This window comes from Osmerus eperlanus, chromosome 2, assembly GCF_963692335.1.
Source record: "Osmerus eperlanus chromosome 2, fOsmEpe2.1, whole genome shotgun sequence".
NCBI classification, from domain to species: domain Eukaryota; kingdom Metazoa; phylum Chordata; class Actinopteri; order Osmeriformes; family Osmeridae; genus Osmerus; species Osmerus eperlanus.
In genome coordinates this window covers 2,550,683-2,574,647 of record NC_085019.1, presented here as the reverse complement: position 1 = coordinate 2,574,647, position 23,965 = coordinate 2,550,683, and the positions used below count along the sequence as shown (strand labels likewise).

The window sequence follows — 23,965 nt, the reverse complement described above, 5'->3', positions numbered from 1 at the left end:
CTGCAGATTCTATCTGTGTTTAAAGTATACTGTTTACTCAAACCAAGCAGAGATCCAGCTGTAAAGAGAACAGCCAGACCCTCAGTGGGGCTCCGGAGCAGGGAAAGCCACGGCAGAGCAGTGTGGGTGAGCAACAGCAGCTATCAACAATAATCAAGTCAACTCGCCGCCCAAGAAACAGCCATTTCTGGAAGCTTCCACTCTCACCACAGGAGAAAACATGGCTCACACGGCACTGCCCTCGGTGCCACAATCCTCTAAGGACTGGACTGGGTAGCAGCAGCATATGGGCTTCAAACCAGGACCCCAAGCGCCTGGACTAAGGCAGAGAGACTAGAACTGGACTCACGGTTTTGAAGTCGCGATGGCTGCACTCCTGGCCTTGGTATCGACAGTAGAGCATCATCTCCTTCAAGTCGTGGCCCACCCTCTCTGTGAACTCGCGCATGCTGAAGGGCTTGGGCCGGTAGGCGCTGAAGTTGGCCTTGTCGCTGAGGAAGGCCAGCACGTCCGGCTCTGCCAGATGAGGCTCAGGGATCCTCAGGTGGACGTCCAGCAGCGCCAGCAGCTCCCCAGCGTGGTACAGGTCGTTGCGGGTGAGGCGGCTAAAGCGGTAGGCGTTGAGGTTGCAGATGGTGACGGCGGGGAACACCAGGCTGCCTGACACCACGGCGTCCAAGCTGGTCACATGGGGATAGGAGAGGAAGTAGGTAAGGCGCTCGGTGCCCTCCAGGGCCAGCAGTCCCAGGCAGGCCAGCAGGGCGGCGGCCCAGAGCAGGCGGCGCGGAGTGGGCCGGCCGTAGGGGAAGATGAAGCGGAGGCCGTGGAGCGTGCTGGTGTTGGCGAAGGACTGCCAAGAGGAGGGGCGCACGCCGGAGCTCTCCTGGCTCCCCTCACTGACACAGCTCTCCTTCAAATCCATCATGCCCCCCCCCAGCCCTGCAGCCAAGGAGCCCCCAGTACACACACCTGCACACAAAAGAGGAGCGGTCAGCACCTGAGAGACGGCGCTATACCCACGGCACACGCCTGAGGAGAATCTGACACACAGAGAGCGCGCCTGTCGTACACGCGCAGAGAGAAAGCATGTCAGACATGGAGAAACGCACATTTTCAAAGCTAACCGACTACAATGCACTTCTGAAAAAGTATCTAAACACAAAATCCTACAAACAAACACCAAGAAGTCCAGACCCCCCCCCCCCCCCCCCGTGCGCAGTAACCACGCAAGATCAGCAGGAGCAGGAGAGAGAGAGGAGAGAGATGCTCCCACCGGGCATCTCTCCACTCCGCCCCCCCCCCACCCCACCACTGTCCCCTGAGCGGATAGTTACTGTGTGTGCCAGTATGCCCGTGGCTCATCCTCCATGCTTCCTACCCCCAGCCCACACCATCTCTCGCTCTCTGGGTCGCTTTGTTATCGTTGACAAAATCCCAGAGGTTAGTCCAGCGTGACACACAGAGCAGGAGGGAGAGGCATTTCAGCCACGAGCCAATCAAAGCCGCCTCTGTGTGTTCAGTGTTCCCACTTCACACGCACGAACACACACACACACACACACATTCCGCTATCTGGATCGCCCTGTAATGAGAAGCTTAAGCACCTCTCGTTCAGCCTAGCGATATGACAACCAGCCAGCGCGTGAGTGTGTGTGAGCCTGAGAGTGTGTGTCTGTGTGTGAAAGAGAGAGAGAGAGGAAGAGAGACAGAGAGGGTGATGATCGGGGAGGGACGGACGCCGATGATCAGAGCCGCCAGTTAGACGCACGTGTCGATCCAAACTCCTCCCGCTTTCCTATGGCCAGATGCATTTCCTCCGCTTCCTCTTAGCTGCTCATCCATGGAGGCAGTGAACAACAGTGGAGCCTGGAGAGACGGAGCAGCACAATCACACACACACACACACACACTCGTACAGAGAGAGAGCGCACGAGCGAGAGGGGGGAGAGGGAGAAAAATAGAGGGGGCAGAGCACGCACAAACACTCGTCTCGCTCTTTGGGCACAGCCAAGTCTCTTATTGAATCCGTTCCAGTTTCTCCTTTTTCACTCCCTCATTTGTCTTCCTGAAAACTGTTTTCATATTCCAAATGTCACTAGTAACCGAGTGATGGATATAAGAGGAAGATTGTCTGAGAGAAGGAAGGTGGATGGATATTGTGTACAGAGGGATGGACCCCCCACATATGTAGGCTATTATCACCACAGCATTGTGTGTATGGCAGAGAAAGTCTTTTGACTCTGTGAAAGACCATCCTACAGAAATTTGATGGCTAATCCAGGGATAGTGTATGTCCATTTTATGTCTTGATCTGTGCAACCGTGATGAAAAACAGAGTAAAAGAGGAAGGAGAACACATAGAATGAGGGCAAAAAGAAAGGGTGAAAGTACTTAGCAGAAGAAAGGAAGAATGGAACGCTGCAAATGAGACGAAATTGAAACGTACAGGATGAACCCATACAGTATAGTGCGCATCAGCCCTCTTCAGTCTGAACTTCGTGTTGTGCATAGTCACCCACATTATAATAGGCGACATTATAGTATTGCCTGAGTCGGTGGTCCGGGTCAATATGTTCAAGGTCAAGATTTCAAGAAAACATTAGTATACCAAATGTCAACATTGTACTCTATGCTTTGGCAATGTAGACTAGGTCATACATCCCAACCTGCAGAGACTCATTTCCGGGAGGTAGCTCCCCACACACACACACACACACACACACGCAATCAGGACGCGCGATATGCACCTATCTCTACCAGAAATGACCATTAGACAGTCTCTCGATCGCTCGAAATACAAAATCCCCGATTTCCGGGAGATTGTACAGCATTTGCGGGCGTCAGGGAGCCGCTATTGAAATGCGGGAGCCGGGAGACTCCCGGACCTTCTGGGAGACTTGGAATGTCTGCTAGGTCAGGGTTTCCAACAACAGACTGTCAAGTTTTCGCTGTAAAACTGCGAATCGTGACGGTCACATCTGCTGCAGTCACTTTACAATGATGCTCCCTGCGACCTCGTTCAAGCCAACATAACGAAACAACTTTTGGTGTGTTTACATCTATCCTGTATTTCTGAAGTAGCTTTGTGTGAAGACTCCCTGTATGCTACTCGAAAAGCCTACAGGATTTTGTGAATATTTTGTTCATTCAGGAAATAGAATCCTTCTTTACATACCTTTGACGTACGCGTCAAATTTAGGCTATTGCTTATTTCACATAATCTAGTCGAGACGCCACCTTGCGGTCCAGTCACACATTGTCAAATCTAATCTAATTGCACTGCCTATTGGAGCACACTAAGGCGTTCTCTCACACACCCGACATACATTTGATCATCACACACACCCCCACACCATTTTCCCATGCAGCCTCGGGTGTGCAGGCGGTGACACCGGCTCCTTAACAACTTAATTAGGCTAATCTCCCCTTTCCAATTGAGGTAATGAGCGCAGGTTTGCAGGGATTATCAGTAGGCCTATCTGTAGTTGAAGATATAGGCCTACAATAAAAAAAGTATTAACCTATGCTCGTGTAAAATAAATATTTTTTACTGAATCAAGCGGTAGGCCTATAGGCTACTCCTTATAGCCCCAAACGGAAAGCTAGAGTCCACTAATTGGGTGTTACAAATCTTCCAAAACAAAATAGAACATTTGGTAGTTTTGTTGTCAGTTCAGGCTCAGTGGTCAACAAACATTGCTGTTATTAGTCATCATTTTAAAGGCAGAATACAGTTACTTACCCTAGTGCTGACTGCAGGGCAAAAGCTTATAGCTGTTGTCGCCTCATCCTATTTGCCCGTTTGACTACTCAAACGTTTCCTTGGTCAAGAATGTTGCTTAGTTACAAGTGGGCTATTAATCATTTGTGCTAGATTCCATCTCAGTCACTGTCAACCGGCGATGATAAACCAGAATTCCCTCTCACGTTTTAAGTCCTAGCAACGGTGACAGATGTGAGCTGAGGGCTGACATTTTATAAAATGATTAATACAAGCACCCACGATATGCCTGTGGAGGTTGAATACATAATTACTGCTTCAAAACATCTTAATGGTTCATGAAAAATAAAAGATTTTTACTGGAGGACGATTAGCAAGATTACTCAGGCAGTGAAGACTCAGAGTGGGCAGCGTTACAACTATTTCTGCAGCGATATGACTGAGCCAACTAAAGTGGAAGGCAAATTAAATGCATTGGGGCCTCTGTTTGAACTGAGCTAATTAAATTGACATGTTAGCATGTATTAGCACATTTGCACGTGACAGTAAGGGATGTTCAGTGATGAAAACACTAATAACACTCTAATAACACTCTTAAAATCGAACGTATACGCGCTTGCACGATTTTCCACCCAAATCACGAATCTATACAGTACCAGTGGATTGGATGGAGAAGCTGCTGCCCTCTGTTGGTTATAATACGGATGCATGGATATTATTATAATGCGTGTACGGCCGAAAGGGTAGAGTTGATGCGTGAGTGTTGGACCAGGCCCCTGAGCCTTAGAAGACCCCATCTTATCAGTCACCACTCATACAGACACACAAGGAAGCCCCCAGACAGCTGGAGAAATGATTACCCCCTTCAAGAAGAACGTTTTTTTTTTTTACAGAAACCGACGACTGTAAACACCAAAGAATCCCAAAAAGGTTGACATTGTCTGAACGGCTGGAGACCAAACTGAAGACCAGAAGTCAGGGAGAGGAAAATGAGGCAATGTGGGAATAGAAGGCAGCATCAGACAACCTGTTACAGCTGATTCTCCCCATTCTGTCAACTTTCAAAAGGGTCTTTTCACTATTTCTGAAGCCAGTCCAATTAACAGAGAACAATAGTCAGGCAAGCAAAGCATCTCGCCCTCATTTTATGTAACATTGCTCTAAATAATTGTAACCCACTAAAAGGCAATTAACCCCTCAGACACAATTCGAAAAACATAATTTTGAAAGAGAAAAGGTGTTAAAAGACTTAGACTGACTCCTCCATTCAGCTCTAACTGCAGACATGTTTACTGCAGGTAGACAACAAACCTTGGACGAAAGAAAATAAGTGGAGAGCTTTATAAAAAGATTCAATTTTTTAACCAACTGTATACTTTTACTGATTATATACAGTACCTATTGAAATGGTTACATATATATAAACACACACATTTGTATATTTTGACAAACTAAACACTGATTCTCGATTAATTTCTGTACAACACAAATGCATTGAAGGGCTAGGGTTAGAAAAGAAAGTATTGGAAATGGTGCTCTATGATAGGAAGAGATGTTTTTGTCCAGAACATGTGATCATTGTGAGAAGGGGCATAAGAATGGTGTTTCTTTGGGATGAGGGTACGGCTGAAGTCAAAGGCTGTAGGATTCCACAGGCAACTCCACTAGAAGATCATCCAGGTCATCATCTGGGAAACAGACACAAAGGGGTCCATTGGACATTGCTTTTCAGGAAGCGTGCCCGCACACACACACACGCACACACACACCTGCACCCCATGCCTGGTCTGGGTCTTGTAGTGCAGCTCCAACAGCCTCCTGGGAAACCACGTCAGAAACCCTGTTAGAACCTGATCTGGAGGCTCCATCTTCCTCCTCATCAAAGTGCAGCTCCATCTGAGACACAGGGGCTTCTGGGAAGGTGGAGGACCCACCGGACAACAGCAAAACGGGCTCCTAAACGAACAATCCCCCGGAACACCAGTCAACATCACTAACAGTGTTCCGGAGTGACCTTTAACCTTTTCCTTCCCTCCACAGGGTCGTCCTCTCACCAGAAGCAGTGGCGGGCGGCATGCGGAGCCCACGGCCACGCCGTCAGGTGGGTAGATCCTCAGCAGATTATTGGGCGTGACGTTGAGGTAGTGGTTACGATGAGAGGGCGAGAACACGCCCACCTTAAAATCGGAGAGAGCGAACGCAGAGGAGCGCAGCGTCACGTCGGACGTTCCGTGACATCACTAACCCGGCACGCGCGTCACATCCCGAGTCAAGTCACGGATCCATCTTACCTGTTTGAGAAGCAGCACGGCTCCCGCCCTCAGCTCCCCCAGCCTGTCCTCCAGAAGACGCCTATGCACGGTGCCCTGGATCTCCCCTGCAGGCGCACACACAGCCACACCACCACCTCCTCAACAGCCAGCTCGCCACACACAAGCCAGTCTAGCAAATAATCATAAACGTCACATATCCCGCCAACATGAATGTGCTTGAAGAGGAGGAAAACTCCCCAGTGATCATAGAAATATGCTCCCGTCATCTACCAGCCTGGTGTAGTGAGCCTAAGCAGCGTTTGATTGTGTTGAGTGCTTGGCTTTCTTCGAGCAGTTTGAGTCACCGTTTTAGCGCAAATAAGCACATAGGAGACGTGAAGAGAAAGGTAGAGGGACTGGGGAGCAACATGAGAAACAGAGGGAGGAGAAGAAGGATGAAAGACAAGAGGCCCACAGGAACCCAAAACAGACCAGATGTCTTCCACTGGCCTGATCTGCTCACATAGTGTGCGTGTGCGTGTGTACCTGTGGGGTCCCTGAACACTGCCTTGGCATCAGTGTGTGTGTGGATGATGCTCTTCAGTACTACAGCCATGTTAGGGACCTTGTTCTGGGCCAGCTGTTTCAGTGCAGCCTGAACACAGAGGGAGGGGAGGGATGAAGGGAGAGAGGACTGGCAGAGGACTACACGTCGCTGGCAATTATCAACCTGTCAGTTACTACATACGCAAACACACACGTGTAGATAAATGATTCATGCAAACCACATCATTAGTAGGAGGCACATTAACACTGAGAAAAACAACAGAACCACCATTATAGTGATTGATGAGTGATCTCATTGAAGATAATAACTACCAACACATCAGGCATGGGGCCATTTGTTATGATTATGTTGATAGAGACCTGTTGTGGAGACCAGCTCCGTAGTAACAGAAAAACAAGATTCCCTGAATACAAAACGTAGACTCATGAAGACCCTATTATGCAAGCAGTGTTGCACATCTATGCCCTATTTAATCTGCTAATGACACTGTATAGTGCTAACACACGTAACTGCTAATGATGCAGTTACCGGTAATGGCATGAGGTGAGAGACTGTTGAACCACTGATGGTATAAAAAAAACAAAAAAAAAGCTCAGTCATGGCCACTGACCTTGCGTAGCACCATGACAACACTGTAGGAGTGGAGGAAACAGGACGGGTTCCTTTCATCCAATCCCATCTCGGCCTTCATTGCCGCCCAGGGGCCTCCGGTGCAGTCCTCTTCCTCGCACTGCGAGCTGGGAACCTGGACCATCACAAACACACACAGAGATTGATTTGTGTCTTTAAAACATCAGTGCAACCACCCACGACATACCTCAAGGAACACAAACATCAAATGTAAAAAATCACATCAACTGCTGCGAGAACCAATGGCCACAAACATTAAGGATAACTAGACTAAGACTATGATGAGGTAACATGAGCCTCTGCTTTGATATAACCTTTCAGTCAATTGTGATATAACCTGTCACACAGTGGTAATATAACCTGTCAGTCAGTGGTGATATAACCTGTCACACAGTGGTGATATAACCTGTCACACAGTGGTGATATAACCTGTAACACAGTGGTGATATAACCTGTCAGTCAGTGGTGATATAACCTGTCAGTCAGTGGTGATATAACCTGTCAGTCAGTGGTGATATAACCTGTCACACAGTGGTGATATAACCTGTCACACAGTGGTGATGTACCCTGTCACACAGTGGTGATATACCCTGTCAGTCAGTGGTGATATAACCTGTCAGTCAGTGGTGATATAACCTGTCACACAGTGGTGATATACCCTGTCAGTCAGTGGTGATATAACCTGTCACACAGTGGTGATGTACCCTGTCACACAGTGGTGATATACCCTGTCAGTCAGTGGTGATATAACCTGTCACACAGTGGTGATATAACCTGTCACACAGTGGTGATATACCCTGTCAGTCAGTGGTGATATAACCTGTCACACAGTGGTGATGTACCCTGTCACACAGTGGTGAGTCTTTTCCTACCTGGCAGGGCAGTCTGGCCACAGCACCATGAGCAGGAGTCTGGGGGAGGGCCACTACAATGTCATCCAGACTGTGGCCTTGCGGCTACAGTGGGGGACACACAAAGTCATGTTCAGGATGCTACAACAACCCAACACATTAATGCATTTAGCAGACGCTTTCATCCAAAGCGACTTCCAGGAGAGAGCTTTACAAAAGTGCATAGGTCACTGAAGATAACAACGAGATAGCCCCAAACATTGTGGGTAATGATCCTGGAGGAAACTAACACGTGGACGTGGGGACCAGACGGGGGGAGACCCACCTGCTGGGGCAGGAGGCCGGCGGGGCCAGGGAAGCGGCGGGTCTTGGGCCGGGCGTGGTCAGAGCGAGGCCTCCTGGGGCTTCTGTTGGAGGCCGACACCAGCTGGACCAGGTGGTTGGTGAGGACTGGGGTGTGCAGCGAGCGGGGGGAGGGCATGGGTCCACCGCACCTCACGGAGGGGGCAGGGGATATGGCGTCAAACAGGCTCTGCCCGTGAGCAGCAGGGGAGGCTGTGGGTCGGTGTAGCTGCTGTAGTCCTCGGGGTGGTCTAGGGGTCACAGCCCTGGGGAAGTGACTGGAGAAGGGGGGAGCCCCAGGGACCACACCAGGGCTCTGGGCTGGAGCTGTGCAGACAGGACGACCAGAGGAGAGGGAAGGGACAGGGGTGGAGAACCCGAGGGGTGGATTACTATTAGGTAGGCCAAATGTTTGGTTTGAGGTACTAAATCCTCTGAGCCCCACACTGGGCAGAGTTTGAGCCCCACCACAGGCTGAGGGACACAGCCTTTTGGCTGAGGAGACAGTCTTATCTCTGGCTATTGCTGATGCTGGGGCTGTGAACACTTGTTTGACTTGGGCTTCGTGACCCAACTGTGGATCAGTTTCATCTAGTTCTGCCAGGTCGAGATCCCAATCATCAAATTCATCCTGAGGCCAGGGAGACACTCCTTTCCCCAGGTGATTTGGCTGAGATTGACCCTGGCATGGTACAGAATCTGCAGATTTATCTTTATCTGTTTGCTTTGACCCAGGTGTAGAAAGCTGTCTTAAAGCCACAGAACCCTGTCCTGTCTGCAGGTTCCTCAGGGAAAGTGAGCCTTCAGTCTGTAACTGACAGGTGGCTTTGCGGTCGTCAGGATGCGTAGTGTCAGAAGATTCTGAAGCCGCGTTGGCAGGAGCAGAAACGGAAGGAACAGACCAGTCTGCCTCAAGTAGATCCTAAAGAATGCAAACATTTAACAGACAATAGTAAAATTGCAGGTGTTGTTGGCACACGTCAACAATCGTAATTAACTAAATGAGATTCAGGTGGTTCTAAAATTCACCTCATCATCGAAGTCCTCGCCTACATCAAAAAGTCCATTAAACTTGCAAGTCTGCTGTCACGAAAGAAAGATGAAAAGAATGAATAAGAAGTATCATTTATTTACAACGCTAACTACATGCTACTGCTAGATCTGATAGTTAACTCATTTTACAAACTAGCTAACACGCTATCATGAAAATGCTACACAACCCTGAAAATACACGCCCTTACCATGATCGCAGTCATGTGATCTTGCGAAAGAAATCTATAAGGCCATGGGTTATGTCATGTGTAATATAGTTTAACCATCTTGTTTTGGCCCTTGCACTGACAAAGTTAGTAAAGGGGGTAGCTAACTATAACTGTTACTTCGACTTTGTTCGCTAACTAAACTTGCTCGTATTCCGGTGTCGGCGCCGCCACGTTTAAGAAGAACGTGCCTACGTCAGCAATGTTTACATGCGTTCTGCCGAGAAAGCGTGTAGTGGTTCTCAACCCTGGTCCTACCTGCCCTGCATGTTTTAGATGTTTCCCTGCTCCAACACACGTGATTCAAATGGATATTGCTTTATCTATCTCAGCAGAAGCCTAGTAACGACCATTCATTTGATTCAGGTGTGTTGGAGCAGCGAAACATCTAAAACATTCAGGGCAGGGGGTCCCCGAGGACCAGGGTTGAGAAGTAAGTTTCTGTAACAATGTCGCCACCTGTAGAGCGCGGTGGGTAAAACAGTGTCAAGGTGTCGGCTTGCACTGTCTAGTCTATTTATAACAAGCTCTACGGGTTCAGTTGTACTAGACAACAGCATTTCGGGACTGTACGTTTCCAGGACGGACACTTGGACGCTTGAGAAATAAGGGAAGTTAATGCGCGCACGTTCAAGCACCACAAGAACTAGCTAGGTTTCAATTTAGACTTTCAACCTTCAGTACCCACGTAAACGCCAGCATTTCATGGTGAGTGTAATGGCCTATTTTAATTAGTACTGCTAGTTATTTAGAGACTGTGGAAATGTTGTTTAGAAGCTAAGAGTGACCTTTTGATGTCAGAGAGTGCTGTACACGTTGATGCACCACTCTTTCCTTATCTAATTATGTGGAATTGGCTTAGATTTCACCTTAGTCCAACCTCATCATGAATATCTGTCAGTATTACTCTGTTAGTAATGGACTTTCTATTGGTGATTTGCCCCCAGCTTTAGATGTTGTCATGGCCAGGGAAACGTTTGCTTTTTCCTCTGCCTCCCTGCGCTCCCTGAGGGTGGAGCAAGAGTTCCAGGACTGGGAGGACACACGAAGGGCATTGGCTCACAGGAGGGCGATGACCAGGGCACCTGTATCCCGGCCCCCCAGGCCCCCTCCCAGACAGCAGCGCCTCCAGGAGGTCCGGGCCCCCCCGCCCCCTGCTCGGTGCCGAGACACGGCCGTCCACAACACCTTCATGTGTGGGGACATGAAGGGAGTGCATGCCGTTCTGAAGGATCCCACCATGATCAACGCTCTGATGGAGACCGTGCATGAGGAGATGGTGTGGGCGCCCGAGATGGGTACGTATCAGAACCCCCACATCCATATGAGCATCTGCCCGATTGACAAACCATAACGTCACGGCCCCGTGTTGCAGGTATGTGGACCCTGAGCTCCAAGACGAAACAGACGTCAGCTTTGCGCTTGGCTGCCAGCAGGGGGCATTACGGCTGCGTGGAGGAGCTGCTGTTCCGTGGGGCGGAGGTGGATGCCGATCCCGGTGGCAGTGCTGCCCTTCATGATGCCTGTGTAGGAGGCCATGCGGTCTGTGTACAGCTGCTTCTCTCCCATGGAGCAAGCCCTGATCTGCTGTCTGCAGAGGGAAGCGCACCCCTCCACCTCTGCACCTCTGCCCAGTCATTCCAGTGAGTGACAACTATATATTAAAATGGCACCATTACGTCCTTTCTACACACAGCATATTTCTAAGATAGACGTTCTATAAAAATGTTGTATATAACTGGTCCCTGATGTACAGGCAACACGTGACTCTACAGGAGATATTACGCATTGTTTCTTCTGCGTTGGAGCCAAACCTTGAGTCTCAAGCAACCCTAAAAGCTGTTTGTGACAATGCATGTAAAAGAGCCACGCAGAAAAACACTGTATTTCGATTCAGTGGGTGGTGACTGTCAGCTCATTGTGTCTCTGTTGACGTGTAGGTGTGCCGAGCTGCTGTTAACAGGAGGGGCAGAGGCGAACGTGTCCACGTCCGAGTCGAAGCTCACACCCCTCCATGTGGCAGCCCGGCGGGGCTTGGAGGAGCATGTGGAGCTCTTCCTGACCTATGGGGCAGATGTGCTGGCCAGGAACCGCGAGGGAGAGACGGCGTTGAACGCGGCCTGCTCTGGGGCTGAGAGGCCTGCTGAGGCGGGCCGCTACCTCCGCGTGGTCCAGATGCTTCTGGAAGCCGGCGCCGATCCCCGCACAGCAGGACGGAAGCGGCACACACCCCTGCACAACGCTTGTGCCAACTGCAACCACCGCATCGCGGACATTCTCCTGCAGCACGGGGCTGTTGCTGAAGTAGAGAACTGCGCGGGCTACACGCCCATGGACTGCCTGCTGCAGGTGGGTGTGATGGGGGAGGGGGGTGTGGGGTGTGGGGGGAGGGGCGCTTTCAGGACACGCACGATCACATCCAAGTGCTTTCCCGTGTTTCAGGTTGTGGAGGACTATCCAGATCAGCAGCCTGAGGCAATACTCCGTTCCCTCCTAAACCACGGGGCTCAAAATGCTTCTCCCAAGGTAGAGTACAGTGTACCATGCGTAAGCCAAGCTCTATTCCCTGCCATGATTCTGAAGCTGTGCTAAGCTATACGATTGCTGTCCTTCCCATAGATGCTGAAGCTGTGTGTCCTCTCCCCGTCCACACTGGAGGTAATGCTCAATTCTTACGCTGTCGTCCCTGCCTATGAAGAGTGGATGGACTCGGTCCCTGTTGAGATCCATATGGTTGGCCTCACATAATATGAGATTTTGGCACAATACTTTCCTCTCCTTTATCAGGTCACAGTCTGATAGTATACGTTACTCTATACTTGTTTTGTTTGTTTACTCTAATCCCAGGAGCACCAGTCTTTCTTTGACTCTGTGAAGCAGATGAGCGGGAATCCTCGGTCCCTGCAGCACCTGTGCCGCTGTGCCCTCCGTCAGCACCTGGGAGTTTCATGCCACTCAGCTATCAATACACTGGACATTCCTAGCTCTGTGAAGGACTACCTACTCCTTCACAATTGTGGTGAGCTCAGCTGAGAACAGTGAAGCCCATGGGATAGCCTTTCGGATTGTCATGTGGAAGTGAAGAGGATAGGCCTGTACTGTCACAACAGGGCATGTTGTTAGGCCCGAGCTTGTGCGTTTTCTGAATTTACCAATAAACTTCATGTTACAGTTTCTTTGTCTGACATTGTGTGAAAACAAGGAGTATAGACAAGTAGGTATGACGTTTAAAATGAGTTGCTTTTCTGACTTGATGGAGGTCAGTCAACAGGGCTTTTGACTTTCCACTCTTAACGTTCAGATTAGTACGTTCCAAGCCTACGTAATGTTGACGTAAGAACGACTGTGTTTATGTGGCCCCGTGGTCGGAGGTTTTTCATACTTTGGGCTGTGGCTACATAAGCACCACGGTTGTTTGTTTTCCAACATGGTTTAATCACATTGCCAGGTAAGTAAACACATATAACCTGTTATCAAAACTACAAACTATATAACACACTTCGCATGTGTATTATTTTGCGTCACTTGGCAATGTAGCTCGCGTACACACTAGCACAATAATGGCTAGCTAGCAAGCTAATCTAGCTAGCTAGCTAAATAGACGAAGCTGGCAAAGGTCGTTCATGTTTTGAGGCTAGCTTACAGTAGCTAGCTAACTAGTTTTCAACGTCTACGATCTCATAAATGGACGTTCTATCCTTGTCTAATGTCCAAAAATACCCTTCACTGTTTTACCCAATTATATAAACGAGGACTGATTACTGACTAGGTAGTGTTCAAAACATCAGTGACACAACACTCTTCTTAGCTTAATACTGTAAGTTAGGTAGCTAGCAGGGCAAGTTAGTCCACACCATATTGTTAATCAGTAATCCTTTATATAGCCTAGTCCACGTTAGCTAAGCTACCTTGCTAAAGCCATCTAATATATATTAGTGTTAGCTAACTCGTGCTAGCCTGCCAGACCTAGTTAGCTTGAGCACACAACATCCAAGGACTAGATTACATTGACTGCAAGGGCCTGTTGTCACTTTATGTTCATGTAATATTCTTACCCTATGCACTTGAATGCTTCTCTGTTCCTCACAGGTCTTGAAGACAGTGATGGCGGTGTGTGCACTGACCATGTTGGATGGGATGGGCGGTGAGGTGACAGCCGCCGGAGGCGTCTTGTTCCTGGTCTTGGCCCTGGTCTTGGCTTGGCTCTCCACACATGTGGCTGACCGAGGGGATCACATCCTGGGCACCATCCTCACCGTTGGGGCTCACGCCTCCCTGATTGGGCTTGGGGGCCATGAAAGTTACGGCGGTGGACCTCCCAGTGTAGACACACCGGAGCAGCAAACACCTCAGAACGCCCAGGAGAACAAGCCGGAGGAAGGCCATGCGGGGTCGGAGAGGGCCGACGGCGAGGGGACAGGGGAGGGGACTGCAGGAGCAGGTGCCGACCTGCTCTTGAACATACAGAGTAAGAAACCTCATCGATACCCTTCTGAGGAGGAGGAGGAGGATGAGGAGGACGATTACGAAGAGGAGGAGGAGGAGGATACAGACGAAGAGGGAGATAAGGTCCTGAAACGGAGCCCGATGATATCCACTGCCAGCATCGCTGTCCGTTTGAAGTTCCTAAATGACACGGAGGAGATAGCAGTCCTGAAACCACAGGATACAGTAGGTCTACTGAAGAGGTTCGTAAGCCCTGAAGAGAACCATAGAACCCTTAGATAGGTCTTTCGTTTCCATTTGTTTAGTCGTGCACCAAGGAACACGTGGCTGTGTCTATTCATAACAACATTTTACATTTCTGTATTTTTTTCCTTCCAGCAAATACTTCTCTGGTCGGGAGCATCAGATCAAGTTGATCTACCAAGGCCAGCTGCTCCAGGATCCCAAACGGTCCCTGCTGTCCCTCAACATCACAGATAAAAGTGTGATCCACTGCCACGTCTCCCAGGCGCTCAGGGACCCCAGCCCTGAGGAGGCAGCCCTCTCCGGGGCAGGAGCCGGCGTCAGAGCTACAGGTGTGGCACTGAGCACCAGTAGTCTGGTGGTGCCTGTGTTTGTGGTGATGCTGGCCGTAGTGTGGTACTTCCGTATCAACTACAGGCAGTTCTTCACTGCCCCAGCTACCATTTCCCTGGTGGGAGTCACTGTGTTCTTCAGCTTTCTGATCTTTGGGATGCATAGCCGTTGAAAGGAGAAGAAGCATGATTGTGGACTGGATGGAGTTACAGCAGGCGGTGGATAGCGAAGGACCAAACAAAGACACGGGAGGCCTTGGAACTAATGCCACACAGCGGGCTGGGATCCCTCACGTAGGGGTGTGCCAGTGTCTCTGCATGCACCTGGAAACAGCATTTTATTAACTATTATACAATGTGCAAAGTATCAATTAATTCTGTGTTAGTTTAAATTTGAGGAATTTGAACAGGGCTGTGATTAGCTTCTCAGAAAAATAATTATTAATATGTGTCAACAGGGTAGTTTAGAATAATTCTCATGCCGGTAGGTTAGATTTGTTCCATTATGTCACAAATTGTTTCTGGTCAGTTGGTTTCCGCACAATCTTCTAGATTGTGAAAGAATAATGCTTTATTGTGGAACATGGACACATTATTTCATACGCTTTATCATAGTGTGTATTGAAGTGGAGAAAAAAAAAATCTTAAATTAATATTTGAATTTCTGGAACATCTCATAAACCATTCACTGTGTGCTGGTTGTCTCTGTTCCATTTCTAGTTCTGTGGTGAAGAGAAGGTGTTCTCTGTTACTACGGTAATTGTTGCCTAGACTGCAACGACTGCCTTACTTCCAAGGCTGATATTTCTATGGATACATGTGGCTGGAATCACAATGCTAAAGTTATCTTGATTAGGGATACTCTAAATATTATAACATGCTGCAATGGCTGATCATTGAAATACTCAACATTTGTTTATGAACAGAACTATGTACATATAATGTATTTACTGTATATAAAATCTCAGAAGAAATCGAATGAAGAATCTGGCACTTGAAGAATCATTAGGGGATTATCCCATATCAGACTGAAACAGTCTTTAGAGGTCTCTCTCCCCCCTCTCTCCCCCACTTCAGTGCTAACTGAATAAAGCTTTTCAAAATGAGGCTACTTGTTTGCTCGCTTGGTGTAGCCACAAAACATTCTCTTGACAGTGCCCAGAATGACGTGGTTTAATTCTGACAAATAAGACAACCCCTTTACACAAGGAACTGTAAGATAAAGAAAATAGTGTATCATAATGCTTCTTACTGTATACAATAAACATATTTTCACATGCACATATACACGTGCATGTGTATGAAAAAATATTTTTGTTTGTGAAAATTCACTTTGTATCGCGTCCTTTGTCCGCACTCAGGAGAAACACACATTGACAAATGTACAGCTACTCGTGTAACACCCTTCATCTACCCTGTTCTAAAGCGTTATGTGTCATATCTGAAGGGAATTACATTTATAATACATTTTATGCTCATGATTATCTTACAGAGCAGCTGGAACTACTTTGAATAAAAACAGGAAGCATTGGTAATGGTTGCGCAGTTTTTTTCCAGTATTTGAAAGTATTTTGTATATGATCGACTAATCAGCTAGAATAAACAACTCGCACAATGGATGTAAGGTTACCAAGGTTACCAATTCTGATAGATGCCACCTGCCAGTGCTGTTGAAAATGTATATAAAAGCGCTTATGACTGACAACCAAATGCATACACCCTGAACATAAGATGATCACTTCAGATGCAAGTCATGCTAGTCAAGTCAAGCGAGGCTTCTTTGCAGAGGCTTATGTAAAGCAGATAGATCAGTGAGAACTTGTTGAAGGCAGGCATGTTGGGTATTAAGTTCAAGTTTTGTCATACAGGATGCTTTGTGAGCACAGAATGTTGTGTGTGTAGCGCCCCACCACCTATCATATATGTAAGTATTATGTCTTATATAGAAAAGGAAATAAATGGGGCTACATGTCTAAAAGCAGGTTCAAGACAGTTACAGTTATGTCAGAGTTTCAGTTGACAGGCAAAAGAAACATTGCGTGTAATGATCTATGGAAAGATGGAATATATTTTTACATTTATAATGGGAAACAACTGAGTCATGATTTTCTTTACATCAAACACCACATACATTCATAAAAACACAATAGTTCACACCATGATACATAGAAAATCAGCATTTACACTTTGTTGTTTAGAGACAAATCAAATACTCTCACTTGAACACAGAATTGCACATTTAAATATATATATTAGTCAATGTAAACAGAAAAGTCAAATATTTAAAATGGCACACACATACACACCCCAATGGCACATTCAAAGGTGCATAGTCATCAGAAAACACACTCATAACATTAAACAGTCAAACTTCCATGCACACAAACAAAGTCTTGTCTCTCATTATCTGACACACATACACACTACTGTGCAATACAATGCTATCACTGAAAAGCCACCATTTGATACTTAACTCCAATGTACTGTAGGGTAAACCACAAAATGGCACACTTGTTGGACACACAAAAAAAAAATCTAATCTCAAAAGAGCTTGAAAAAGCATGATTGGTCCCATGCCTAGACAGATGACAGTCTAACTGACTCATCCTATTTCTCCTCTAGGTTGTTATGATGGGGAGAACAAGCTGCATGGGAGGCTGAGGGGAGACTGGAGGGGGAGGGGGGGAGGGAGGGGGGAGGGGGGGGCAGAGGGGCATCTTTGCTAGTTGAGGTCGTCATAGATATTAGGAACAGAGGGAGCTGTGAGTTTGGGTCTCTTCTTTCTGTTGGATAAGGTGAGGTTACTCTGGGAACTGCTGCCCCCTCCCCCTCCACTCGCACCACCTCCACCTGCAGCACCAAGCCCTAGAGACAGCTTCTTCTTTTTCTTCGGCCTCTTTGAGTCTGAATTGTTGGTGCCTGGGTGACAGAGGGACAGAGAGAGAGAGAGAGAGAGGGGGAGAGAGGGAGGGAGAGAGAGGGAGGGGTGGAGGGAGAGAGAGAAAGGGGGAGAGAGAGGGAGGGAGAGAGAGAGGGGGGGAGAGAGAGAGAGCAATGGACACAGAATACACGGGGGTGAAATTAAGACAACACGGGAGATCAGCTCGCTAATTCCTTCACCATGCGTAGACATGGAGGAAGGGTTTCCTTACTGGCTTTGGAGGACGCGGAGTCGGTGGGGGATATGTCTGAAGACCCATCCCACTGCAGCCGGCTCATGAGGCCCTGTCCGTCTGAGGCGTCGTAGCCGTCGCTCTCCACCACAGAGTCTGCGTCAGGCAGGGACGACCTGCCAGAGACAACACCAACACGTCCTGTCAGACCAACCAGTACAGCACCGTTTCCTGTCAGACCAACCAATACCGCACCGTTTCCTGTCAGACCAACCAATACCGCACCGTTTCCTGTCAGACCAACCAATACCGCACCGTTTCCTGTGCTAACAAACCAAGAAAAAAAAAAAGTATGTACGATTACTATGGCTAAATAAAGAAATATATATATATATCGGGCTAGTAATCAGAAGGTTTCCGGTTCGATTCCCGGACATACAAAATGACGTTGTGTCCTTGGGCAAGGCACTTCACCGTATTTGCCTCTAGGGAATGTCCCTGTACTTACTGTAAGTCGCTCTGGATAAGAGCATCTGCTAAATGACTAAATGTAAATATATATATATATATGCAAATGATCTTTTTTTTCTTCTAACTCCATCGCTGTATTTCATGGAACCAAGTGAGGTGTTAATGCACACATCGCTGTCAGAATCTAAACATGAGAATGGAAGGGAACTCCACAGTGCTCCTGGGTAATGTCAGTAAGATCTGTGTCTGCCCTCAGCTTCCACCAGAGTGCTCACAGCTTTACTCCAATGGTACTACGCAACTGCACTTGTCCACCTCGCAAGAAGCACCCAAATCAGGGAAACACTGAATGCAACGATTCAAGCAAAATCCGCAGTTAGTAGCACAGCATACACATGGCTCTGCATGGCAGAATATTGCACTGATTGCACTTAATGACGGGTCTAGACGCCGCTGGTGGCCAAACCGTGGACAGGTCTGAGGGGAGGGAGGGATGGGGGTTAAGGGGGGCACACTCACGCGGACGGCCCCAGGAGGAACACCCTGACTGCCCTCCTCTGTTCGTCCGTGTGCTGGGGGCAGCGCTGGGACCTGGCGGGACACAGCGTGGCATTACAAATCCCTGAGAAACAACTGCCCACAATGCACAGCTCAGTGGCCCTGCCTACCCAGGGCCACTGCGAGAGGGTGGGATCAGACTAAAACGGACGCAGCCAGTGACCAATCAGAGTTGCAAATGAACAAACGGCAGTTAGAGAGGAGGGTTTGATCACTGGCGGTGTCCTCTCAGTCTCCCACTATATGAGGCAGTGCCCTATCAGGGTCTCATATCGTCCAATTAGAATATCTAAGTTGATAATTGGTCAGATCGAGGCTGACAAAGGTTTTTTTTTTTTTTTTTTTTGGGGGGGGGGAATGCTCTATCCAAATCATAGTATTATTTAAGTTCTTTGAGTTTGTATCTTGAAAATGGAAAACAATAGAAGGTCATGCTGAGTTGCCACTTGTGTACCCAGAAGTCCATCCCAACATACTGTTCATGATCACTCTCATAAACTAACTTATGAAACTGATCATGACGACACGGCTGTTTAACACAGACAACAAGCACGTCTCCACATCTCCCGTCAGACAGAAGCTCTTCCTTGAAAACTCCAACAAGCCTGTGAAGCTCAGCACCCAGGGAAACCCCAGGAAAGGACAGCACTTACTGACCTCAATACAGTCATGGCAAGAAATATAGACACTAGCAAGTGTCTTGCTAAATTTATTGTGTGTAATAAGTTGAGATCTAATCTTTTTCTTTTTGCTCTACCGCAAACCCTTCCAAAAATGTGGATTACAACACGTTAGAAGAATAGTTTCAATTATTTAAGAAAATTGCAAGTGCCTATATTGTTGGCCACGACTACTTGACTGGCTCTGATAGAACCCGTTCATTGAGAGCTTATAATGATTCTAAATCAGCCTTCTCTGCTAAAGTTCTTCTGACATGGATCATCCACTCAGGGGCTGTGTGTGTAATGCAGTCCTTACCTAGTGCACATCTTCTTGGTATGCTCTGAGACCACCCCACATTGCTGTTGAAATAGTGATCCGTCCAGTTAGACAGGCATGCACACCGCATAAATACACTGAAGAGTAGGAACGGCTGCACTGATTAAATGGTGAGTAAAAGGAGAAATACTCACTGTAGTCAACAAAGATCTCAGTTCATCAGGACCTAACGTTTCGTAACTGATTCCCGTATTATAGTTGTACTGCAGTAGTGGAAGAAGCATTGAGAAAGAGTGGATGTCAAAAACGCTCTCGTCAAAAATGCAATCTCATACCCAAGCAATAGGGAACTTCTGTTACCTTGTATGGGTCTGTGTTGACAGTGTTACTAAGCTCACCTGAAAAAGAGAAACACAAACCGAGTTTTCACTCATTGTAAAACCATACGGCATCCTTACGACTTCTATTCAGTGATGACTTGTACTAGGCCAAATAATAATTAGAGGACTGCTTAACTCGTCTAAATGCCAAAAACACACCCAGAATGGAAAACATTTAATGCCTCGATCATCATTCTATGATTTGAGACAGCTCCCTTTTCTAGGAAACATGGTGTTAAGTTTTCCTAGGGGCCAAAACAACAAATGATGTGTCAAACAGATGAGGACTGCATTCATCTCCTTTATTCCACAGGATCTAATGGTGGTGTAGAAGGTTTTCCTAAGCCCTTGTAGGAAAATAGCATCACCAATTTTACACATGGTACATTATAGGCTTGAACAAGAATAATCACATTTTGAACACAACCACAACACTCCAGCAAGAAACATGATTAAAGTTGTTTTAAAACAATACTGATGAAAAAAAAAAAAAGATATACAATATTTCAAGACATTGGAAAATGTACAAGGGTCACTTGACAAACCAAACTGCCGACTCACTGTTAGAAATGTGTGTGTAGTCAGTCATATGCAAAGTAGGACGATAATTGAAAGATGGTTTCACTCTAGCTGATAAAATTAAATCACCTTATTCAACACAAAATAAAAAGAACATGTATCATAAATCTGTAAACTTGAAATTTCACATAATTTATTACACAACATTTAGTAAAAATGATCCTTGTATTGATCCTCCAGAGCTCTCCAGCAGTCCATTACCTCTATCTATTCACTGGCTTCTGATGCATAACTTTGGGTTATGAATTAGAAGGAAGTGTATAAATCAGCATTTTCCTGTCACTGAGGAAATGCCTCATTTCCCAACAACACAAAGGGACCTTGTGTCCACACAAGGCTTGGGACCCAGCACTGCTAAACAGACCAGAGAGGTTAGACAACCAGTACCAGCTCAAAATAAATACATAACCTATCTACAACATCGATAGCTGTAACTCACCATTTTTATGCTTTAAAGATTTTGATCGCCTGGGTGAATTTGGATTCTAAGGAAGACAAAACGTAAACCTCATATTATGCTACTTTATAAATAGGATTACAAACTAAACATATATTATGTTGCATCAAATCATGTTTGATCATTTGTTTATTTAATCAATGCAATGCTGGTGTGTGGATAAATCAGTCAAGCATATGTTCGACTATTGGCTCTTAGTTTACAATGGTTGTGATACAGAGCCACATGCACAAGAACGTAAGTGCTACTTACCAAAGTTACATGTTTTAAAGAATGTAAAAGTACCTTATCTGATTTTCTTTTCTTGGCTGCGACAAGAAAAAGAAAAACAGGCAAAATGAGAGAAAAATATTATAAAAATTAGGATCAACAGCATTGTTGTACATCTCTCAACAGATCTGTTTATGTCACTTTTTACCTTTTTTTTCAGACCCATATGACCAGTCATTGTCATTGACGTCATCGTTATCTTCCTGATCACTCTCAGATTTGCTTGTGTTGTTATTGGTGGCTATTCTGTGAGGAAGTAAACAAAATACTTAAGTACTCTTTAAAAAAAAAAAAAAAAAGTTACATAAAAAGTCCTGTATGGTTCAGCCATGGTGTTGCGTTCAGGTCTCTTTCTGACCTGCGGTTGGCAATGCGACTGCTGTTGCGCCCCATGCCCAGACATTTTTCCAGGTGAGGTGCAAAACGGGAAGCTGCAATGCTTCTGCTGCAGTTGGGACACACACATTCCTTGTTCTTCCACTGGTTGTACACTTGCCCAAATATGTCCACCCCTGGTTGGTCCACAATTTCTAGAGGAGTTAACGAAACAAAATCAAACCAGATTATGAGAATTACAAGTTTTCAAAACTCAAAAATCTCACCCCTTTACCATCTCTTTCTTCTGTGTAGTTTACCAATAACTTATGACAAGACTTTCTATATTTAGCCATGTTAGATGATGGACAATGAGAATGAGTGGGGATAATGAGAATGAGTGGGGGTAATGAGAATGAGTGGGGGTAATTCGCAAACAGCCTGAACACAATGGAGAAAGCACCAAAAACTAACCAAAGTCCTTCATGCTCTCTTGGTCTGTCTCATCCAAGAAGAAATAGCCCTGTTTAACAGCACGATGCACCTCAAAGCAGAGACCCAAACAGGTGTCCTCCACCAATTCTGAGTAGATGTCATGAGCCAAGGCCTGCAAGGTGAGACCATTTCAACACTCGTCAAAAGGTTTCCTTAAGTCTCAAACACTGCACACCATCCAAAATGAGAGCATGGTAAATAATCAAATGATGCACATCACTACGGGTGGCACTTCACCTCTAGCTTGGTGTTGTCCAGGCCTGACAGAGACATATCCTCCATTTTCATTTGCAAAAATGTTTGGGAGGATTCACAGCCACATGGTACAGTAAGGGAGATGTAACAGCACTACAAGGAAGACATATAAAGATCAGTATTAGTAGATACGTATGCATTATGTTACATTTGCAGAGGTCAACCATTACCAGATTAACCATTAATCACTGTATATCATTTGCTGCTTCTCTTGTTATCTTGTTGGTCGTTTCTCAAAAACAAGTTAAGGGTCATGTGTCAGTATGGGGCGATTTGTATGATACAATTACAATGGGGTCATAGCTGAAATGTAACAACTGAGAATACTGTACCTTCTCCGGCACTTTTCAAATAAGTCCCATCAAGACTTTTTCACGGAATGGTTGGTTTGAATGGCTCTCGTTGTGACACTTCCTGGAAGTGAAAGTAAACAAACGGGCTAGGTTACTGCTAGGCTATCCTCCTGGCGTCGGTGATATTGTAGCATTGTAACTCCACCACACCATATCATTTTTTCGACAAAGACAGATGCACTGGTTAATATTATACCTACATTAACGTTAGACACACTGTACGAGAAAGTGGGTTTGCACACTTTTACCAACGCAGTAAAAATAAAAACGTCACGGCCAAATACGTACTGTACTTAGCTAGCCTCCTTTCTTATCAACAGTAGCTAGCCACCTTTCTTATCAACAGTAGCTAGCTCTGTACTATAATAACAAACATGCAATTCGGTTAGGCTAGGCTAGCTACTTAGATAGCTCTTGTTCTAACTAACGTCAGTACAGATCGAGAGACTTTATTTACAGCTAGCAATTTTTTTGCTAGATTATTATTATCAGCTAAACTAGTAGCTACTATACTAGTTCATAAAATAGCTAGACTAGCTAGAATAGCTAACGACGTTTACAAAAAAGACATGTCAATTAGTACTGTACTGTACACAAAACGAATCGCTAATTCACACTGTATGAATAGCTAGAGCTAGCCGGCTAGTACAGCTGTCATGTCGAAAAAGGTAGATGAGGTCCCGATGTTGCAGATTATTCTGACACACTTTACATTCACTTAGCAAACTGTTTGCTAGATTGATAGATTTTCATTCACTCACCTCCACAGCTAGCTCCCCTTAGTTTTGTGAAAATAAAGCACTGTCTGAACTGACGACGCTCTGCCAAAGCAGGCCAGGCGTCATAGACGCCAAATAATTTTTTTACCAACTGGCATTTCAACAATCTTTGTTTCCTTTCGTCCAGTCTGTTTAATGATGCTCCAAATTAAATTTCTAATAATTTTCCACGCTGAATGCGCACTGGTTGGAGAAGTGACGAGAAATAGAATTTACGCAGAAAGGACAGCCATTTTCTTTATATACAGACAACATAAACCGATCGCCGAGGTGTTCCTTCTTCGACAAATCTGATCTGTGGTAGATTACTTTACAAAGCGGAACAAATCCACATCCAATTCGTTTATTGCAAAATGT

At 46.3% G+C, this 23,965-nt stretch overlaps 5 protein-coding genes across 9 annotated transcripts in view; 2 read left to right on the top strand and 3 right to left on the bottom strand.

Moving 5' to 3' along the window:
• asic2 (acid-sensing (proton-gated) ion channel 2) overlaps positions 1–1,786 on the bottom strand; it is a 168,124-nt gene extending 166,338 nt beyond the window's left edge. Inside the window, exons 1-2 of one of the 2 annotated variants that reach the window (XM_062446264.1) lie at positions 1,769–1,786; positions 350–969 (exon numbers count right to left, since the gene is read on the bottom strand). In XM_062446264.1, the coding sequence (XP_062302248.1) occupies positions 350–925 (576 nt within the window). In that variant the 5' untranslated portion in view covers positions 926–969; positions 1,769–1,786. Of the gene's footprint in view, positions 1–349; positions 970–1,604; positions 1,719–1,768 lie in introns of those variants that run through there. The other variant, XM_062446269.1, reaches the window with a different exon arrangement.
• A 3,261-nt stretch (positions 1,787–5,047) lies between these two features.
• On the bottom strand, positions 5,048–9,904 carry hrob (homologous recombination factor with OB-fold). 2 transcript variants are annotated; one of them, XM_062445637.1, is made up of 10 exons: positions 9,606–9,904; positions 9,394–9,447; positions 8,348–9,286; positions 8,044–8,127; positions 7,152–7,286; positions 6,520–6,628; positions 6,013–6,098; positions 5,776–5,898; positions 5,491–5,677; positions 5,048–5,409 (listed from the first exon to the last, which is right to left on the bottom strand). In XM_062445637.1, the coding sequence occupies exons 1-10, from the start codon at positions 9,618–9,620 to the stop codon at positions 5,354–5,356; spliced, it is 1,788 nt and encodes a 595-aa protein (XP_062301621.1). In that variant the 5' UTR covers positions 9,621–9,904; the 3' UTR covers positions 5,048–5,353. The 2 variants fall into 2 exon arrangements, with proteins under 2 accessions (XP_062301621.1, XP_062301630.1); XM_062445646.1 differs by having other exon boundaries at positions 9,394–9,444.
• Positions 9,905–10,138: 234 nt separating this feature from the next.
• On the top strand, positions 10,139–12,797 carry asb16 (ankyrin repeat and SOCS box containing 16). Its single transcript, XM_062445659.1, has 7 exons — positions 10,139–10,331; positions 10,571–10,921; positions 10,999–11,266; positions 11,564–11,972; positions 12,066–12,149; positions 12,243–12,356; positions 12,471–12,797. The coding sequence occupies exons 2-7, from the start codon at positions 10,585–10,587 to the stop codon at positions 12,654–12,656; spliced, it is 1,398 nt and encodes a 465-aa protein (XP_062301643.1). The 5' UTR covers positions 10,139–10,331; positions 10,571–10,584; the 3' UTR covers positions 12,657–12,797.
• Positions 12,798–12,949: 152 nt separating this feature from the next.
• On the top strand, positions 12,950–15,751 carry tmub2 (transmembrane and ubiquitin-like domain containing 2). The gene is made up of 3 exons (XM_062445624.1): positions 12,950–13,071; positions 13,713–14,311; positions 14,448–15,751. Exons 2-3 carry the CDS (start codon positions 13,728–13,730, stop codon positions 14,815–14,817), a joined length of 954 nt encoding a protein of 317 aa, XP_062301608.1. The 5' UTR covers positions 12,950–13,071; positions 13,713–13,727; the 3' UTR covers positions 14,818–15,751.
• A 50-nt stretch (positions 15,752–15,801) lies between these two features.
• Positions 15,802–23,959, bottom strand: atxn7l3a (ataxin 7 like 3a). 3 transcript variants are annotated; one of them, XM_062487369.1, is made up of 15 exons: positions 23,591–23,959; positions 22,809–22,886; positions 22,459–22,569; positions 22,201–22,333; positions 21,770–21,941; positions 21,560–21,657; positions 21,427–21,449; positions 21,124–21,169; positions 20,667–20,753; positions 20,086–20,123; positions 19,920–19,988; positions 19,765–19,808; positions 18,748–18,819; positions 17,797–17,933; positions 15,802–17,563 (listed from the first exon to the last, which is right to left on the bottom strand). In XM_062487369.1, the coding sequence occupies exons 3-15, from the start codon at positions 22,507–22,509 to the stop codon at positions 17,367–17,369; spliced, it is 1,167 nt and encodes a 388-aa protein (XP_062343353.1). In that variant the 5' UTR covers positions 22,510–22,569; positions 22,809–22,886; positions 23,591–23,959; the 3' UTR covers positions 15,802–17,366. The 3 variants fall into 3 exon arrangements, with proteins under 3 accessions (XP_062343353.1, XP_062343362.1, XP_062301597.1); XM_062487378.1 differs by lacking the exon at positions 23,591–23,959 and adding an exon at positions 23,030–23,100; XM_062445613.1 differs by lacking the exon at positions 20,667–20,753.
• Positions 23,960–23,965: the final 6 nt, after the last annotated feature.

Bases quoted from the DNA above. Each gene is read 5' to 3' on its own strand.
- hrob (XM_062445637.1), bottom strand. The intron at 6,629-7,151 runs GTCAGTGGCCAT...CTCTGTGTTCAG, and splicing joins TTGTCATGGTGCTACGCAAG to GCTGCACTGAAACAGCTGGC. The intron at 6,099-6,519 runs GTACACACGCAC...GTGCGCCTGCAG, and splicing joins AGTGTTCAGGGACCCCACAG to GGGAGATCCAGGGCACCGTG.
- asb16 (XM_062445659.1), top strand. From the start codon at position 10,585: ATGGCCAGGGAAACGTTTGCTTTTTCCTCTGCCTCCCTGCGCTCCCTG. The intron at 10,922-10,998 runs GTACGTATCAGA...CCCGTGTTGCAG, and splicing joins GGTGTGGGCGCCCGAGATGG to GTATGTGGACCCTGAGCTCC. The intron at 11,267-11,563 runs GTGAGTGACAAC...GTTGACGTGTAG, and splicing joins ACCTCTGCCCAGTCATTCCA to GTGTGCCGAGCTGCTGTTAA.
- tmub2 (XM_062445624.1), top strand. From the start codon at position 13,728: ATGGCGGTGTGTGCACTGACCATGTTGGATGGGATGGGCGGTGAGGTG. The intron at 14,312-14,447 runs GTTCGTAAGCCC...TTTTCCTTCCAG, and splicing joins ACAGTAGGTCTACTGAAGAG to CAAATACTTCTCTGGTCGGG.
- atxn7l3a (XM_062487369.1), bottom strand. From the start codon at position 22,509: ATGAAAATGGAGGATATGTCTCTGTCAGGCCTGGACAACACCAAGCTA. The intron at 21,450-21,559 runs GTAAAAAGTGAC...TTCTTGTCGCAG, and splicing joins ATATGGGTCTGAAAAAAAAG to CCAAGAAAAGAAAATCAGAT. The intron at 20,754-21,123 runs GTGAGTTACAGC...GTGTTGAATAAG, and splicing joins ATCTTTAAAGCATAAAAATG to GTGATTTAATTTTATCAGCT.